Source organism: Hemiscyllium ocellatum, chromosome 14 (assembly GCF_020745735.1).
Source record: "Hemiscyllium ocellatum isolate sHemOce1 chromosome 14, sHemOce1.pat.X.cur, whole genome shotgun sequence".
Lineage (NCBI taxonomy): Eukaryota > Metazoa > Chordata > Chondrichthyes > Orectolobiformes > Hemiscylliidae > Hemiscyllium > Hemiscyllium ocellatum.
This window is the reverse complement of record NC_083414.1, coordinates 14,052,495-14,066,829: the sequence shown is the minus strand read 5'-3', so window position 1 is coordinate 14,066,829 and position 14,335 is coordinate 14,052,495. Positions and strand designations below refer to the sequence as shown.

Genomic DNA, 14,335 nt, shown 5'->3' with positions numbered 1-14,335 from the left:
ATACATAGAAACAATGATCACCTTCCTTGCCAAACTACATACCATCTGACTTTGAAATATATCACCCTTCTTTTATTGTTACCAGGTCAAAACCTTGGGACTTCCTCCATAACAGCGATGTATGTGTGCCCACACCCCTGATCTTTACAACAGTTCAAAATGGCTGCTTATCTTAACCTCCTCGAGAGCTGTTAATGATTGGCCTAGCCTGCAATACTCAATTTCTTCAAAAAAATTTACAGTAAGGTTTTAAAATGTCCCTGCAAGTATCTGTCAAGAACACTTTAATTGAAAGAGCCTTATTCCTGAGGAATTATAAACAGAAGAAAATGGAACCATGTTTTTTTATTCCAGTCTAGGGATGTGGCCTCTTTAGTGGAGAGCTTGGTTTCCAGGAGGAAGTTTTCAAACCTCAATAAAGATCACAGCAACTTGATATACACTTAACCTAAAATTCTAGGCTGGATGATTCAGTCAATGGAGACAAATATTAGAATAAAAGTCTTTAATATTGGACAGTTTTTCTTTTGTGAACAGTGTAATGATTGCAAAGCTGTTTGGCATCAGTCTGATGTTTGTTCTGAAATGCCAAGTTGAGTTCATAAACTGGGTGTTTCTGGTTTATTTAACAGCCAACTATTCTGTGACTTTGGGGAAAAATTCACAGTCATCGACACGAATGGTGAAGAACCCCAGACAGCAGTAATAACCTGGATCACCAAGGTAAAGCATTTCCTCCACTAAGGAACAACTTGTCACACTTTTTGCTGTTTTCTCCCTCCCTGATTTGTTCTTGCTCATCATTTTGTTGCAGAGAGATATGATTTTCACTGCCTTTTTAGTGGGTGATGGCAGAGAGTGATATCTGCTTCTGAGAGTGCTCAGGACTTAATAGATGCTAGATAAATGCGCAGACACTCTCCCGTCTCACACTTGAGAAATATTGCATGCTTTTTTTTTAGATTAGATTCCTGGAAACAGGCCCTTCAGCCCAACAAGTCCATACCGACCCTCCGAACAGTAACCCACCCAGACCCATTCCCCAAGTCTATATTTACCCCAGACTAATGCACCTAACACTGTGGGCAATTTAGCATGGTCAATTCACCTAACCTGCGCATCTTTTGGATTGCGGGAGGAAACCCATGCAGACACTAGGAGAATTACAAACTCCACACAGACAGTCACCCGAACCTGGGTCCTTGGCGCTGTGAGGCAGCAGTGCTAACCACTGAGCCACCGTGCCGCCTATGTACTTCCGTGTACTCCATTCACCAATTCTCCTTTCTCCTGGTGCTGTGACCCACTTATCATTTCCAGTCGAGACCATGGCAGTCACATTACTTACCCACTGCTTTGGATACATGAGAGGTCTGTGGTGGATTCGGGAGAGGCAAAGTATGGGAAAATTGTGGCTGTACATCACCCCTGCCCAGCCAATTCCCAAACACAATCACTTCAGTTTTCCCAAACTTTAACTGGTGGAACTTTTAATTCATCCAAGGCTGAATATCAGGCCACAATCTGACAATGCAAAGGTTAGCAATGGATTGAGACAGATAGTGTAATGTTAGAGCCATGCACACATGGAATTGACTTCAAGAGGAAGCATGAGGAAGAGGAGGGGTCAGGGTTATCAAAGGTCACAATAAGAGTAGGGTGGTGGGAGGATTGGTCATTGAGAGACCATTACTCTTGTTGCAATCCAATAGACAATCATGAAATCAACTGAGGATACTCCCAATAAGCTAAACAAGATATAACCGAATACCATCAATACCTCATTTTAAAAAAAACATTTAAAAGGTGTCAGAACAGGAGATGATCATCTCTTCACTCTTGAAGGAAAAGGCTTGAGGGTTGACCAAACAGAAAACTTTAGAATTCTGCAAGATTTTGTTTGAGTGGATATGCCTTTGCTGTTTTTGAATTCATGTGTCGCTGGACATCGGAGTGCATCTGGGAAAATTAACAAACAGTGAATTTTACAACTAATCTTGGAGGAACCAGTTTGAACAAAGTTCACAACACAGAATCAGATAGATTAACTGTTGTTTTAAGTCTGTCCAAGAGAAAGGCTGTATTAGTGAGTACAGTGGGTTCTTTCTTGATTATATGTTTTTGGAGATAAGTCTCTTGATTAAATTTAACATATAAGCCATAGCTCTTAATTTAACATGGTGCAGTGTTTTGTAGAGGAATAAGACAGTGTTATTTCCTGGGTCTGTAGATTGTGAAGGAGCAAAAATGGCCTTTGCAGTGATATGTACTTTTTGTCAGATGTGAGATTTAAAGAGAGTTTAAGGGTTACTGTGGATTGTATCTGCCATAAATGCTGTTGGATGCGAATCTTATCAGATCGAGTGGATCGGTTGGAGAGACAGACAGAAGCGATCAGGAATTTGCAACAGCAACAGTATGTGATGGATGGCAGTTATAGGAAGGGGGGAAAGTCTCAGATACAGTCACATAGATGGGTTAACTCCAGGAAGGGTGAGAGAGGTTGGCACCTAGGGCAGGCGACTTTTGTGGATATACCCATTTCAAACAGGTAAGCTGTTTTGGAAAATGTAGGGGGTGATAGATTCTCAGGGGAACGTAGCACGAACAGCCAAGTTTCTGGTATTGAGACTGGCTCTAATGCAACGAGGAGTACGTTGGCTTCTGAGAGATCAACTGTATTAGGGGATTCTTAGTCTGAAGTACAGACAGATGTTTCTGTGGCCAGCAGAGAAAAAGCAGAATGGTGTATTGCTTCCCTGGTGCCAGGATCAAGGATGTCTCAGAGAGGGTGCAGAATGTTCTCACTGGGGAGAGGGTTCTGCAAGAGGTCATTGTCCACAATGGAACCAACAATATAGGAAGGGAAAAGGTTGAGATTCTGAAGGTAGATTACAGAGTTATGCAGAAATTTAAAAAGGAGGTCCTCAAGGGTAGTAATATCTGGATTACTCCCAGTGCTACAAGCTAGTGAGATCAGGAATAGGAGGATAGAGCAGCTGAATGCATGGCTGAGGAGCTGGTGTATGGGAGTAGGATTCACATTTTTGGATCATTGGAATTTCTTTTGGGGTAAAAGTGACCTGTACAAGAAGGACGGATTGCACCTAAATTGGAAGGGGACTAATATACTGGCAGGGAAATTTGCTAGAACTGCTTGGGAGGATTTAAACTAGGAAGGTGTGTGTTGGGGTGGGGGGTGGGGCGGGGAGCCAGGAAGATAGTGAGGAAAGAGATCAATCTGAGACTGGTACAGTTGAGAACAGAAGTGAGTCAAACAGTCAGGGCAGGCAGGGACAAAGTAGGACTAATAGATTAAACTGCATTTATTTCAATGCAAGGGGCCTAACAGGGAAGGCAGATGAACTCAGGGCATGGGTAGGAACATAGGACTTGGATATCATAGCAATTACACAAACATGGCTCAAGGATGGGCAGGACTGGCAGCTTAATGGTCCAGGATACAAATACTACAGGAAGGATAGAAAGGGAGGCAAGGGAGGAGGGGGCGTGGCATTTTTGATAAGGGATAGCATTATAGCTGTGCTGAGGGAGGCTATTTCCGGAAATACATCCGGGGAAGTTATTTGGGTGGAACTGAGAAATAAGAAAGGGATGATCACCTTATTGGGATTGTATAATGGACCCCCTAATAGTCAGAGGGAAATTGAGAAACAAACTTGTAAGGAGATCTCAGCTATCTGTAAGAATAATAGGGTGGCTATGGTAGGGGATTTTAACCTTCCAAACATAGACTGGGACTGCCATAGTGCTAAAGGTTTAGATGGAGAGGAATTTAAGTGTGTGCAAGACAATTTTCTGATTCAGAATGTGGATGTACCTACTAGAGAAGGTGCAAAACTTGATCTATTCTTGGGAAATAAGGCAGGGCCGGTGACTGAGGTGTCAGTGGTGGAGGACTTTGGGGTCAGTGACCATAATTCTATTTGTTTTAAAATCGTGATGGAAAACGATAGACCAGATCTAAAAGTTGAAGTTCTGAATTGGAGAAAGGCCAATTTTGACGGTATTAGGCAAGAACTTTCGAAAGCTGATTAGAGGCAGATGTTCGCAGATAAAGGGACGGCTAGAAAATGGAAAGCCTTCAGAAATGAGATAACAAGAATCCAGAAAAAGTATATTCCTGTCAGGGTGAAAGGGAAGGCTGGTAGATATAAGAAATGCTGGATGACTAAAGAAATTGAGGGTTTGGTTAAGAAAAAGAAGGAAGCATATATCAGGTATATACAGGATAGATCGAGTGAATCCTTAGAGTATAAAGGAAGTAGGATTATACTTAAGAGGGAAATCAGGAGGGCAAAACGGGGACATGAGATAGATTTGACAAATAGAATTAAGGAGAATCCAAAGGGTTTTTACAAATATATTAAGCACAAAAGGGTAACTAGGGAGAGAATAGGGCCCCTCAAAGATCAGTAAGGTGGCCTTTGTGTGGAGCCACAAAAAATGGGGGAGATACTAAATGAATATTTTGTATCAGTATTTACTGTGGAAAAGGAGATGAAAGATATAGACCGTAGGGAAATAGATGGTGACATCTTGCAAAATGTCCAGATTACAGAGGAGGAAGTGCTAGACGTCTTGAAACGGGTAAAGGTGGATAAATCCCCAGGACCTGATCAGGTGTACCTGAGAACTCCGTGGGAAGCTAGAGAAGTGATTGCTGGGCTTCTTGCTGAGATACTTGTATAATCGATAGTCACAGGTGGAGGTTGGCAAACGTGGTGCCACTGTTTAAGTAGGGCAGTAAAGACAAGCCAGGGAACTACAGACCGGTGAGCCTGACCTCAGTGGTGGGCAAGTTGTTGGAGGGAATCCTGAGGGACAGGATGTACATGTATTTGGAAAGGCAAGGACTGATTTGGGATAGTCAACATGGCTTTGTGCATGGGAAATCATGTCTCACAAACTTGATTGAGTTTTTTGAAGAAGTAACAAAGATGATTGATAAGGGCAGAGCAGTAGATGCGACCTATACGGACTTCAGTAAGGCGTTTGACAAGGTTCTCCATGAAAGACTGATTAGCAAGGTTAGATCTCAGGGAATAAAGGGAGAACTAGCTATTTGGATACAGAACTGGCTCAAAGGTAGGAGACAGAGGGTGGTGGTGGAGGGTTGTTTTTCAGACTGGAGGCCTGTGACCAGTAGAGTGCCACAAGGATCAGTGCTGGGTCCTCTACTTTTTGTCATTTACATAAATGATTTGGATGCGAGCAGAAGAGATACAGTTAGTAAGTTTGCAGATGACACCAAAATTGGAGGTGTAGTGGACAGTGAAGAGGGTTACCTCAGATTACAACAGGATCTGGACCAGATGGGCCAATGGACTGAGAAGTGGCAGATGGAGTTTAATTCAGGTAAATGCAAGGTGCTGCATTTTGGGAAAGCAAATCTTAGCAGGACTTATACACTTAATGGTATGGTCCTATGGAGTGTTGCTGAACGAAGAGACCTTGGAATGCAGGTTCATAACTCCTTGAAAGTGGAGTCACAGGTAGATAGGATAGTGAAGAAGGCATTTGGTATGCTTTCCTTTATTGGTCAGAGTATTGAGTACAGGAGTTGGGAGGTCATGTTGCGGCTATACAGGACATTGGTTAGGCCACGTTTGGAATATTGCGTGCAATTCTGTTCTCCTTCCTATCAGAAAGATGTTGTGAAACTTGAAAGGGTTCAGCAAAGATTTACAAGGATGTTGCCAGGGTTGGAGGATTTGAGCTATTGGGAGAGGCTGAACAGGCTAGGGCTGTTTTCCCTGGAGCGTCGGAGGCTGAGGGGTGACTTTATAGAGGTTTTTAAAATTGTGAGGGGCATGGATAGGATAAATAGACAAAGTCTATTCCCTGGGGCGGGTGAGTCCAGAACTAGAGGGCATAGTTTTAGAGTGAGAGGGAAAAGATATAAAAGAGACCTAAGGGGCAACTTTTTCATGCAGAGGGTGGTAAGTGTATGGAACGTGCCGGGTGCTGCCAGGTGGGACTAGATTGGGATGGGATATCTGGTCGGCATGGACAGGTTGGACCGAAGGGTCTGTTTCCATGCTGTACATCTCTATGATTCTATCAAGATAATGTTTCTTCTTATGGGGAAGTGCCAACCAAGAGACAATCAATACAAGACAGTCACCATGAAACTCAACTGGGGTTTGCACACTAGAGTCTGTACACAGTGTGTTGGGAATGAGGAACCCATCACCATAGAGAGGCAGAAGTGGATAGCATGGATACATTTATAGGCAAGTTGCTCAGCAAACGAGGGAGAAGAGAGTAAATGATATATGTACTTGAGAATAAGATAAACATAACATGGACTGGATGGGCCAAACAGCCTACTTCAGCACCCGGTACCCTGTGTGTGGAGCTTGGCACACATCATGATCCAGATCTTCCAATGTAAATGGAACACTGCAATCACTAAGGTAGAAACATCAGAAAGGAACAAATGGGAGAAGTGTTAATTGAAACAGTGTGAGAAAGGTAGTGTCAGAACTGAAGAACAATCAAAGGTCTCCCTGTTGGCTGCAGGATCAACACTAGAGGGAGTTGGCCAATGTTGACGTCCAGGAATCTCCTGGGTTCAGTTGATTCTCAGCTCCCTTACCCTCACATGCAGGGAGCCAAGGAAACTGAACACGGTGCAAATGCTGAATAAAAACCAAAAGAATTGCAGATACTATAAAACAGAAACCAAAACAGAAATTGCTGGAAAAGCTCAGTGGGCCTGGCAGCATCTGTGGAGATAAATTAGAATTAACATTTTAGATCAACTGACCCTTCCGCAGAACAGTGCAAATGCTTCTTTTGTTTAAAAGTTTGGTCAGTAATTGAGTGCAGGAAAATAATGCTGAAAAAGCACTTAAAAAAAAACACATTGCTGTGATTTTTTTTTCAACTGTAGGGCAATCCTGGCCTGGTGACCTGTATGGATGAGGCATGGCACGGATTTCAGACTGGGGATTATGTGACTTTCTCTCAGGTTCAGGGTATGACTGAACTGAATAACTGCACACCCATTGAAATCCAGGTTAATGGTAAGCAGCTTATAGTAACAATAGAGGGCAGTAAAACCCCACAATAATATCTTACTGCCAGATAACAAAGGCAGGAAGAGGAACGTTCCAGTGTGAAAAAGCATTCTGTGATGCAGCTAAAAGATTTCACTAGCTATGTGAAGTAATTACGAAGTTAAGATATGGACTTGCCTGTTGCAGTTTGGTTTGGAAATAGTTTGAGATGGATTTGATCAGTATGTTTACCCTCCTGTGTTTTACTATAAGGAGCCGTTGTTGACTGGATGGCCTAAGTCCCTGAATCCTTCATTGTGGAGTCATACGGCTGTTCAGCCCATGAAACCTGAACTGGCTCTTTTTGAGAAGCCATTCAATTAAGCAAACTGCTCTGCTCACTCCCCATAAACCCAAGGTTATCAAACTCTGTGTTACTATTGAATCTGATTCCTCTGTCCTGTGAAGACAGTGCATTCTAGAGCATCATAAACCACTGCTTATTTTTTTAAAGATAATTTTCTCTTCCCACCCTCCTAACCCTAAACCAGCTGTAACCCATCCACCATCCCATTCTTTTGCTAGTTATTTTAATTTTGGTGACTGACCCTCAAACCAGAAACTGTCATTTAAAAAAAAAATAATAATCTTGATGGACAAACAGAGCAAATGTTTTGAGTCTGGAAAGACTCTTCTTCAGAATAGTACAATCATGGCTGAAATGGTCATAGTCTCAGTTCTATTTTCCAGTCCATCCTCTCGTAATCCTTAACTTCTTTGTCGATCAGTTATCGACCTAGATCGAAAGACCCAGTCTTCACTACCTGCTGGGGAAGAGAATTCCACATTGGAACAACCCTCCGAGAGAAAAGAAGACTTCTCATTGATTTTTGGTCTGTCTTTCCTTTAGATCCTTATTCCTTCTTTATTGGTGACACGAGTGACTTTAGCGATTATGAGAAAGGTGGGATTGCGATGGAAGTGAAAATGCCGCAGACACTGATGTTTGTAAGTCTCTGGATGTTTTGGCTGGTCCATTCCTGAAGATTTCGCCCAATCTGCCTTGCCACTTCAATACCTATCCCTTCACATTTGACAGGTTCCAAAATGATTGATCAACTATTCCGATTGATTTAAGAGCTCCGTGTAATCAATGCAAAAACACACACTAAGTAATAGGAACCTAATGCAGGGGGTATCAACATCATTTTATTTACAACATAAATCACTTAAATAAGAATGCAACTTTGCCTGAAATAAAAGTTACTGGCAGAGAGCCTTCTCACTCGCTTCCCACAGGTGACTACTCGGAGATTGTGGGAAGACAGTGAACTTTGTGATATTTGAGGGCTAAAGGTTTTGCAGGTTTGTCGAGAGTGCTGTCATAAGGGACCAGTTAAAACAAAGTCTGCTGGATTGATACCTGAACCTGTACATTCAGCTGGCCTGCAACATCTACAGACTTGTGTTGTTTTGCCACATTGAGTTGAAGCCGGATGGTGGGCAGTCTGTGTGATCGATAGCTGCATTGATCTGGGCAGAGCAGTCAAGTCAGTTCTCAGCGCTATGTATTTTGCAAGTGCACCCATGGTGCTAGGCCTCGTATTGGTGCTGGCCATGAGAGGAGCCATGTTTTAAATTTCTCTGAGATATCTTTTTTACTCAAGGGGTGTGTCTAGTAACCCAGTGTTCAATTCCTCAGCACTCCATGGTAATCCCTGAGGGATTCGCCACTCTAGTTACCATCCTGTGAATTTATTCATCATAAGCGTGTCCTGCTCCTCTCCTTCCCCGATTGTTTCATGATAAAAATGCCTGGAATAGGAGGCCAATCAACCCCTCAGGTCCTTCTCCGCCATTTTGTTTAGTCAGGGCTGGATTCAATTTTCTTTTCCCACAGTGTTCCTCGAGACAAGTTATTGATCTCAGTAGTATTGGGTGTGACTACACGACACAATGGTTCAAAAACGTGGCTTTCTACCATCTTATCAGGAGCACATGGATAGGAAAGGTTTAGAGAGATATGGGCCAAACTCCAGCAAAGGGGACTAATTCAGTATAGGATACCTGGTTGGCATGGATGAGTGGGCTGAAGGGTCTCTTTCCTTGCTGTATGACTCTGTCTCTGACTCTAATTAGAGATGGGCAAAAATTACTGGCCTTGCCAGCGATGCTAACATCCTAAGAGCAAATAAAAGTCTTGAAATCGTCGGTTAATTGTCCAAGCATACATCAGCTTTTAGAAGTAAGATTTCCACATTTTCAGCAACATGTCATGTGAGAAAGGTGTTTCCTGATTTCCTTCCTAATTGGACTAGCTCCAAGTTTGGGATGATATCCCCTTCAAACCTTGACCAGAGGAATTGGTTTTTCCAAATGCATCCTGCCAGTGAAAATGGCTCATTTAGATCACCCCTCGATCCTACACACTCCAACAAATCCATCCAACACCACCTCAGAATCTAACCTTCCAAGCCCCGGGGTTCTCTGAAAAGTTTGATGTTCTATTGATGAGGCAGACTGAGGTGCCTCACAGAGACAGTGATGTCGGAACTTGATGCTTCATTGGTCATGGCTTTAGCAGAGGTTACAGCTGTTGGTGTTGTAGGTCACTGTGCTTTTCTTTGTTGGCACTGTTTTTGGGTGAACTTTGCCACTGCTCAAGTACAGGTTGTTCTGCTATAACCCATGCTTCATTAACGCGAATTCGCTGTAACACAATTGACAAATTGGGGGAACGTTCAAAACCGCAAAGTTTTAAAGTGTGTTGATTATAATGCAATTCTGACCCCTTTTAGTTTAAATGGTGCTGCTATTGTGCTCTTTCCAATTAACACAAGATTGCAGGAGAATGGAACTATCCCGTTATAGCAGAACTGACTGTACGCAATACGAGAGTTTCCTTGCCAGTCCGGTTACTTACACTAGCTCTCACCGCTTCATTCACAGAAATCCTTTGGGGAGGCACTGAAGGAGCCAAAATACCAGGTTCCTGACGTTGGGAAAGCAATCAGACAGGGAACGTTGCATATTGCCTTCCAGGCTCTCCATCAGTTCGTGAAGGATTATAGCCGGCTCCCCAAACCCTGGGGAAAGGTGAGTGTGCCTGCGACCTGGAGGTGGATTGGCTCCTCAGACAGTAATCCTGACTTAATAATATCCTACTATTGTCCACCACATTCCTCCACACTGTTATTGAAATGAATGTCAATCTTTGTTAAGACTAGTGTAGATATCAAAGCCTGGGTCAGTGGGTAGCGCCTTCACCTCTCAGTCAGAACCTTGTAGGTTCAACACACACTCCAAAGATGTGAGCATATTACTTTGATGCCAACGCTGCACTGTGAGAGTGCTGCAAAGTCGAAGGTGCCGTTTTTTGATTGAGACCTTAACCCAGGTAAACATAAACATTCCTGTGATGCTATTTTCAAGGAAAACCAGGGAAGTTCTGTCTGATGTCCTGACCAATATTTATTGCCTGATCCACATCGGATTCCCTAGCCATTGTCATGTTGCTGTTTGTGCGAGCTCACCGTGCGCAAATTGGCAGTGTGGTGGCTCGGTGGTTAGCACTGCTGCCTTCTGGTGCCAGGGACCCAGGTTCGATTCCAGCCTCCCTATCGGTGTGGAATTTGCACATTCTCCCTGTGCCTGCATAGGTTTGGTCTAGTTTCCTCCCATAGACCAAAGCTGTGCTGGTTAGGTGGATTTCACCATAGTGATCAGGGATGTGTAAGGTGGATGAGCCATGGGAAAATGCAGTGTTATAGGGTAAGGGTGTGGGTCTTGGTGGGATGCTCTTTGGAGGGTCAGTGCAAACTTGATGGGCCAAATGGCATGTATCTGAACTAGATGGATTCAAATTTACAGACAATCATTTTAAGTAGGACTTTGGTTAAATGCTTTTGGTACATCCAATGGTTGTAAAATATGCTATGTAAATACAAATCTTTTCTTACATCCAGAAGCCAATGCAAATAAAGTTTGTGTTTTTATTGAAACTTTTTTTCCATCCTTCAGCAAAATCCCTCACTTTGAAGACAATTAGCCACCAAATTGTTACTCTCAAAGAGGAAAATGTGGATGAATAAAGGTTAAAAATTACATACTTATTATTTAATAAGTATGTAATTTAAAACTTAAAATTTAAAACTTAAACTTTAAAACATTTAAAACTTATTATTTCTTCCTATTTCTCTTGTAGACTGATGCAGATGTCTTAGTGACTATTGCAAATAAGCTCAGTGAGAATGACCCGTCGATTCTAAACGAAAGTCCCTTGGATGAGGAGCTAGTGAGAAAACTGGCCTATGTTGCTATGGGCAACCTGAGTCCTATCACTGCATTTATTGGCGGTATCACTGCACAGGAAGTCATGAAGGTAAAAGCGAGGTGAAGCCTAATACAGACGCTTTGTGACATGAGGCCACCATATTTGATTTGGAGCCACATTGTAAAGGGGCAAAGAGCAGGTTAGATACCCTACAATCGTCTGTCATCACTGCTGCCATGTTAAAATGGGGAATGGGGCTTCTCTTAAAAGGCTGGTGTGTGGTGAGGGATGAATCAGCAGAGAGTTGCTAAGTCTCAGGACATTGGTCACTGGCCGTTCTCTGACTCTGTAAAAGATTTGAAAGCTCCATGGTATACCATGTTTTGTCAGTCCTGGGGACAGACTTCAGTGTCAACGTGACTTTGAATGTGTTTTCCAAGCATCTTCTATCCTGTGTTAATACAGAACTGGGACTCTCTCAAAGGGTCATGATTCTGTGGAATTCACTCCTGCAGAATGCGGTTGATGCTGGGACACTGAATAATTATGAGGACGAGATAGACAGGTTTTTAAATTAGTAATAGATTTAAGGGTTATGGAGGGTGAGCAGGAGATTGGGGTTGAGGCTGAGATGAGATCAGCCAAGATTGCATTGAGTGGTGGAATATGCATGAATTGCATTCTCCTGCTCCTAGTTCTTATATTCGTATGTAACCTTAGTTAAGGGTGCCCTTCTAGGTTAAGTGGATTGGCCGTGGTAAATTGCCCATAGTGTTCTACGATGCGCAGACTGGGCAGGTTAGCCATATCAAATGTAGAGGTACAGGGATAGGGTAGGCAGGAGGTGGGTCTGGTTGAGATGCTCTTCAGAAGGTCATTGTGGACTCGATGGGCAGAATGGCCAGCTTCCATACTGTAGGGATTCTATGAATCTATGCTGATTCAAGTGGTGTCACGGCTACCTCTTAGCTCTGCACTGATTTGTGGTTTCAGGCCTGTACGGGGAAGTTCATGCCTCTCCACCAGTGGATGTACTTCGATGCACTCGAGTGTTTGCCTGAGGAAAACAAAGATTTCCCTTTATTCGAAGAAAACTTTGCACCTGTAAGTATCAGCAGAATTCTGATCTACATACCACAGCCTCACCGTTTCTCTCTCTCTCTAACAATCCCATCTCGATGAAGCTTTGTGTAAATTAACACATTGCTTTCAGAATTGCTTAGTGTACACCACAAAATCCATTTGGTCCAACTGGCTTATACCAGAATTTATGTTCCACACCAGCCTCATATAACCTCATCAACATGTTTTGTTCTATTTCATGCATTTATCTCGTTTCTTCTTTAATAAATGGAAGATAGTGAATGTGGGGAAATAGATGGTAACATCTTGAAAAATGTCCATATTACAGAGGAGGAAGTGCTGGATTGTCTTAAACTGCATAAAGGTGGATAAATCACCAGACTTGATCAGGTGTACCCGAGAACTCTGTGGGAAGCCAATGATTGCTGGGTCTCTTGCTGAGATACTTGTTTCATCAATAGTTGCAGGTGAGGTGCTGGAAGACTGAAAGTTGGTACCACTACTTATGAAAGGTGGTAAGGAAAAGCCAGGGAACTATAGACTAATGAGCCTGACTTCTGTGGTGGGCAAGTTGCTGGAGGGAATCCTGAGGTGCAGGATGTATATGTATTTGGAAAGGCAAGGACTGATTCTGGATAGTCAACATGGCTTTGTGTGTAGGAAATCATGTCTCTCAAACTTGACTGAGTTTTTTGAAGAAGTAACAAGGAGGATTAATGACGGCAGTCCAGTGGAGGTGTTCTATATGGACTTTAGTAAGACATTTGACAAGGTTTCTCATGGTAGACTGGTTAGCAAGGTTAGATCACGTGGAATACAAGGAGAACTAGCCATTTGGATACAGAACTGGCTCGAAGGTAGAAGATTGAGGGTGGTGGTGGAGGGTTGCTTTTCAGACTGGAGGCCTATGACCAGTGAAGTGCCACAAGGATCGGTGCTGGATCCTCTACTTTGTGTCATTTATATAAATGATTTTTTTATGTGAACATAAGAGGTACAGTTAGTAAGTTTGCAGATGACATCAAAATTGAGGATTTTGTGGACAGTGAAGAAGGTTACCTTACAGTGCAACAGGATCTTGATCAGATGGGCCATTGGGCTGAGGAGTGGCAGATGGAGTTTAATTTGGATAAATGTGAGGTGCTGCATTTTGGAAAGGCAAATCAGGGAAGGATTTATACATTTAATGGTAAGGTCCTAGGGAGAGTTGCTGAACAAAGACACTTTGGAGTGCAGGTTCTTAGCTCCTTGAAAGTGGAGTCTCATGTAGATAGGATAGTGAAGAAGGCATTTAGTTGTCTTCCCTTTATTGATCAGAGCATTGAGTATAGGAGTTGAGAAGTCATGTGTGGCTGTATAGGATATTGGTTAGGCCACTTTTGGAATATTGCGTGCAATTCTGGTCTCCCTCCTACAGGAAGGATGTTGTAAAACTTGAAAGGGTTCAGAAAATATTTACAAGGATGTTCCAGGGTTGGAGGGTCTGAGCTATAGGGAGAGGCAAAATAGACTGGAGCGTCAGAGGCTGAGGGGTGACCTTATAGAAGTTTATAAAATCATGAGGGGCATGGGTAGAGTAAATAGACAAAGTCTTTCCCCTGGGGTGGGGGAGTCCAAAAATAGAGGGGATAGGTTTAGAGTGAGAGGGGAAGCCGCCGGATGAAGTGGTAGAGGCTAGTACAATTGCAACATTTAAAAGGCATCTGGATGGGTATATTCGTAGCAAGAGTTAGAGGGATGTGGGCCAAGTGCAACTAGATTAGGCTGGGATATCTGGTCGGCATGGACGAGTTGGACCGAAAGGTCTGTGTCTGTGCTGTACATCTTTTGCGGCTTGAAGTCATAAGATCATTAGAACATAAGAAACAGGAGCAGGAATAGCCATCTGGCTCCTCCAGCCTGGTCCACCATTCAATAAGATCATGACTGATCTTTGCATGAACTCAGCTCCATT

General features: G+C 43.0%; 1 protein-coding gene across 1 annotated transcript in view; it reads left to right on the top strand.

The window, feature by feature from the left end:
* Nucleotides 1-14,335, top strand: part of uba1 (ubiquitin-like modifier activating enzyme 1) — a 290,553-nt gene that overhangs the window by 17,163 nt on the left and 259,055 nt on the right. Inside the window, exons 6-11 of the mRNA XM_060835388.1 lie at nt 633-723; nt 6,920-7,052; nt 7,936-8,033; nt 9,975-10,121; nt 11,230-11,406; nt 12,292-12,402. Of these exons, the coding sequence (XP_060691371.1) occupies nt 633-723; nt 6,920-7,052; nt 7,936-8,033; nt 9,975-10,121; nt 11,230-11,406; nt 12,292-12,402 (757 nt within the window). The remainder of the gene's footprint in view (nt 1-632; nt 724-6,919; nt 7,053-7,935; nt 8,034-9,974; nt 10,122-11,229; nt 11,407-12,291; nt 12,403-14,335) is intronic.